The sequence below is a fragment of the Spermophilus citellus genome, assembly GCF_964194105.1.
Source record: "Spermophilus citellus genome assembly, chromosome: 2".
NCBI classification, from domain to species: Eukaryota; Metazoa; Chordata; class Mammalia; order Rodentia; family Sciuridae; genus Spermophilus; species Spermophilus citellus.
Window position 1 is genome coordinate 194855567 of NC_138183.1, and position 4937 is coordinate 194860503.

The 4937-nt window shown below is 53.4% G+C and overlaps 1 protein-coding gene across 2 annotated transcripts in view; it reads right to left on the minus strand.

Annotated features, from left to right (window-relative positions):
• Window positions 1-231: 231 nt before the first annotated feature.
• The window catches only part of ATG16L2 (autophagy related 16 like 2), a 13037-nt gene continuing 8331 nt past the window's right edge, over window positions 232-4937 (minus strand). Inside the window, exons 8-17 of one of the 2 annotated variants that reach the window (XM_081282335.1) lie at window positions 4527-4635; window positions 3998-4103; window positions 3239-3309; window positions 2894-2965; window positions 2660-2780; window positions 2214-2319; window positions 1205-1354; window positions 958-1005; window positions 754-855; window positions 232-492 (exon numbers count right to left, since the gene is read on the minus strand). In XM_081282335.1, coding sequence (XP_081138461.1) covers window positions 405-492; window positions 754-855; window positions 958-1005; window positions 1205-1354; window positions 2214-2319; window positions 2660-2780; window positions 2894-2965; window positions 3239-3309; window positions 3998-4103; window positions 4527-4635 — 973 coding nt within the window. In that variant the 3' untranslated portion in view covers window positions 232-404. Of the gene's footprint in view, window positions 493-753; window positions 856-957; window positions 1006-1204; window positions 1355-1795; window positions 1930-2213; window positions 2320-2659; window positions 2781-2893; window positions 2966-3238; window positions 3310-3997; window positions 4104-4526; window positions 4636-4937 lie in introns of those variants that run through there. The other variant, XR_014020668.1, reaches the window with a different exon arrangement.

Consider the following 4937-nt stretch of genomic DNA (forward strand, 5'->3'; position numbering starts at 1 on the left):
TGAGCCGTTCTTCATGCTGTTTGCATGATTAAACTGGGCAACCTGTGTCCCTAGGCAGAGGCTGGGCTGGCTCTGCCAAAACAGCTCTATGCAGGAGGAGGAAGGAGACCAAACCAGATTTCCCTGAGCCCCCAGCCCAGGTCTCCCTGTACCCCACAAATGCTGCAAAGATGCAAACAGACAATTTTGTTAGTCACCCTCCCCCCAACTTTAGAAAGGAAAAGTGAGGAGATACATATTTTAAAAAGACTTTTTAAACAAGAACACTGTTTTTAAACAAACAGGCCAAGTCCTTCTGGGCCTTCTTCCCCATTAAATTTGGAAGCCACCCCCATCCTGTGGGCTCTGGAGCCCTGTGAAGCGGAGGGAAGCTGTTCTCCAGCCCAGGCTGAGGGGGCGTAGTCCTAGCGCCAGAGCACAACCTTCCTGCCCTGGTCCACGCTCACCACGTGGCTCCCGGAGCAGCACCAGGCCACAGCGTTGATAGCAGCACTGAGGAGAGGGAGAGTACGGTTCAAGGGGCAGCAGGAGCCAGGTCTGCAGCCTGGCTCTGCCCCCCAGTATTGGACCTAGATAGTTTGAGGCCCTCTGTGAGCCCATTTCCTCATCTGTAAAGTGGGTATCTATAAAACACATGTGGAAGGATACCTGGGTGCTGTGAAGGGCTGGGGGGGTGAAGGTTTGGAGACAGGGGCTGGGAGATGTTAGAACCTGGTGTCAGGCAGGACTAGTAGGAGGGTAGTGTCTGCTCACCAGTGGGGGCCCTGAAGACTGCTCTCCAGTTTCCCAGTGTCAACATCCCAGATGTAAAGGGCTCCATTCGAGGAGCCTGCCAGTGCATAGCTTCTGTCAGGGCTGCAGTGGCCACAGCAGAACAAGAGAAAGGGACTCAGGTAAAGACACACACAAGGACCAGGTGGGGTGTACTCAAGGATGGGCAAGCTCTCACAGACACACCTGAACACAGCTTTGGTCCAGTCAGAACCACATTTGAAGCCATCAGCCCTAAAGACAAACAGGGCTGGGGTCAGAATGGAAATCACTGCCAGTCCTGTCCCTAACCAGGGGCTTTGAGAGCCCCATCTCTATAAGGTGTCAGGTACCTCAGCAGGTCCTGGTCAAGAAAGGCAGAGAACTTTTACAGGAAAAGAGAAACACAGCTGCCCCAATAAAAGCCACAGGGTCAACAGGCAGAGGCTAGTACCTGAATACCTGGCGGATATTGCTGACCCGGAGGTCGATGACCTTGAGTGTGTTATCTCTGGAGCAGATGAGCAGGTGCAGCTGGTCATGGCTGAGGCTCAGGGAGGTGACCCGGCCCTGCACAGGAATGACCTGGGTGCAGCGGGGACCCCTGAGGAGAGAGGGGTAAGGAACAGTCCCCCAAGCCATTCCTGAAAAGAAGGGACTAGGTATGGTCCCCTTCCTAACCAACAAAGTCCAGAGGCAGGTCTCTCCAGTAACTAATCTCCCTTATCCCTACACCCAGCTCCCTCCACTGAGGAACTTGGTCAGACTTTGATTTGAGAAGGAGCCCTTGAAACCCTTGGATCACTAAAATAAACACTGGAAGAAAAGCAATGAAAAGTCTGTCTTGAAAAACTTGAGAGAAGGAAGGGCTTCAAAGGGCAGTCCCTGTGCACCAGCAAGACCAGCCTACATGGGCCCTGCACTGGCTCCAGCTCTGCATTTGTAAACCATTCACCCAATGATGGGCTCTTCTGTTCAAAAAACAACTAAAAACATTTCTTGGTTTTTTTATTGAAGCGTGGTAGCCAGGCATGGAGGCACATACCTATAACTGCAGCTGCACAGGAGCCTGTGGCAGGAAGATCCCAGCCTGGGCAACTTAGCAACACTCAGTCTCAAAATAAAAGTAAGAAGGGTTGGGGATGTAGCTCAGTGGTAGTGAACCACTGGGTCCAATCTCTGGCACCAGAAAAAAAGTAGAAATAAAATGGAAAAAGTTGTTTGTCCATCTTGGTTGTAAAGCCCAGGCAGTCAGTACTGGACTGAGAAGTCACAAGGAAAGTGGCACAGCTTCCCAGGGGCGCTATGCCTCAAGGAGCTGTGCCCAACAGAGGATACCAGCTGGTGGCGCCAGCCCCATAGCTTCACTCCCCCAAGGAACCACCATGACCCTTCCTGCCAAGGAGCAAGAACTCCAGCACTCTGACCCCAGGTCCACCAGCCACCCACAGTCTGCCTGTCACCTGCTATCCCAGAACCGGATCTTCTGATCATTGTGGCCACTAATGATGATGTGGTCCCCGCACACCACGTCGTTACAATAGGAAAGGACATTGATAGTTCTGGAACCTAGGGACCAAGGGGTAGAGCCCAGGGTCTCAGAGGGTTGTCAGGAGCTAGCACAGTAGATATGTAGAGATGCTGAGGTCCAAAAGGGGCAGTGTTCTCCCAAGACTAGAACCCAGATCTTCCCAGCCCAGGACTCAGTCCATCTCTTCTTCATCTACCCAAAGCTTAAAGTCATGAAGAAATCAGATAGGGAACACCAATGGGGCACAGAGAAGGATGACCTTGGAAGGTTTCACCCAAAATGTCTTTGAATCCCAGAGCCACTCCCAGAAAGCAGGGTAGGTTCCCTTGTATCTGAGGGAAGGGGGGGATGGGAGGTGGAGTTGGAGCTGATCCTCACAGTAGGCACGGCCAAGGTCCCACTCCTTCACTGTCCGGTCTCTGCTTCCAGTCACCGCCTGGTGTCTTGTTAGCTTGAATTTGGCAGCTGTCACCTTGTCCTTGTGTCCAGACAGTGTTTCCTGCCCCCATCCCAAGTCTGGATCAAAGGCATGGCCAAGACCCCATAATAGCACCTCCCTCATCCTGAAAAAGGACCCTTGACCCTTAGGCTGCCTTCCCAGTCAGGTCTCACCTTGGACCGTGCCTCTCCCACCTTCCAGAGCTGGGCAGCCTGATTGTAAGTAGCTGCCAAAACCTGGGAGCCCTGGAGAGATGGGGAGTGTTAGAGGTCTGAGTCTAGGCCTGGCCAAAGGCAGCATCTTTCAGTCCAGTGAACTATGGTAGGGGTGGCCTTAAAGGTTCCCATGGCCCAAGTCATCAAGGAAGACAAAGGAGCCTCAGGCCAGCAGGAGTGGTATATGCAAGAGCCCAAGGACCCAGCTTTTGGATACTGTTACTGATGGGAGCCTCTGCCCACTGGTATAGAGACTGGGGTGTGGGGGGATAATCCCATGCTACTGGGGCAAAGTCCCCTCACCGAGGGGTCGAAGTCCACACTGGTGATGCTGCCACCAGCTCCCTCAAGGGTCTGGTTGGCCTCCAGACGACCTGGCAGGGCAGGGGGAGAGCAGAGAAAGGAACAGGTGAAATGAGGTCACTCACAAAATAGAGGAACTGGAACCCAGAGTGGGAACAGGAGTCTCTCTTAAGTTAGAGCACAGAATCACCGAGGACAGTTACAGTCTGGACTGCAGGGGCCTCAGGGGGAAGCTAGGCATTTCCCAGATAGGGCTAGAGAAAACCAGAGAGAAGGGACTGTCCATAGGTCACATAGCAAGCCAGGCCAGACCAGCTGGAGATTTGCCTCCTCTAGGAAGCCTCCAGGGGTTGGCTCTGAGTCCCTAACCCAGTTGTAGAGCATAGAGCTTAGCACAAGATGGACAGTCAATGTTTGTCTCCTGACTTCTGGCAGGTGGAGTGATACCAAAAGAGGTGATGGCCTGGTGAACCCAAGGACTTGTTCCTCAAAGGTTTGTCCCTGTAAGACTGATAAGGGACCTCCCCCTCCCCCAACAGAGGCCCATCTGCACTCAGCCCTCCCCATCTTGCAGGCCTAGGGGTTCTTCCCTTCCTTGGAGAGGCATCCTCAGAGTCCTGCTCCTGCCGAGGGGTTCTCTAGCTATTGCTCACAGGAATGTTCCAGGTAGAGGCAAACACAAAGAGGCCCACCCAGGAGCAAGCTGAGAGTAGATCTTTAGAGAAAGTACTGGGTTGGGCTGCAGGGAGGGGTCCTTACCTCCTACCACATTCCAGAGGTGGATAAGACAGTCAGCCCCACCAGTGGCCAGGAGACTGCTGTTAGGGCCAAAACATACAGCATTGACCTCAGAAAGGTGGGCATCCTGTGAGGAAAGGGGAGGTTGGTGACCCGGGCCTTCCCCACATATGCTTGTTTGTGCCCCCTCACAAGCTCACTCTCAATGTGCCTGTGCACACATACAGCCTGCTACTGGCTTGGTATCCACACCCCAGGTCTCTGCCCAAATCCTGATTTTCAAACTTAGCCCCAGCAAATATCTTCATTTCTGCCTGGTCCCCTGAAGCAGCCTCCCAACACTCTCATTGGGCCACCTACTCTCTCAGCCTCCCATCTCCCTTTCCAGTCTATGCCCCCATTGTAAAGAGCCTGAGCAGTTCCCACCATGGCCTGTGGAGACAAACTCCTGCTGGTCCTGGGGGTATTGCTTGCCTGGACTGCTCGGGACACCCCTAGTGCCTGCACTCCCATATTGGCCCCCACACATGTGGCCCAGTTCCTCCCTTACCAGGACATCTTGAGCCCAAGTAGGAAGTCGGGCAGCCACACACACAGGGATGCTCTGGTATCGCTGCTCAGGGGCACCCCCAATTGAGTGACCTCTCCTCTTCTTGAAACTGCAGGGGTAGAGTCAGGAGGATGTTCACCAAGGCCTTCTGATGTGGGGGCTTCAAGCTCCCCAAAGGCAGCAGCAACAGGAAACAGACATGGCAGTAGCAGAATATAGCCCCAGGATCCAACCAGCCCATTCCCCAACCCGGGATAGAGTGGAGAATACACAGAAAAGCACAGAACAAGGGCAGGATTGGTGGTTGCAGGGAAACTTCAGGGCTAATGGTTAGTATTGGCCTTGCCACTGCTTGGCTTTGTGACTGAATGAGTTCTTACATTTCTGAGCCTTAGTTTCCCAATTGAATGA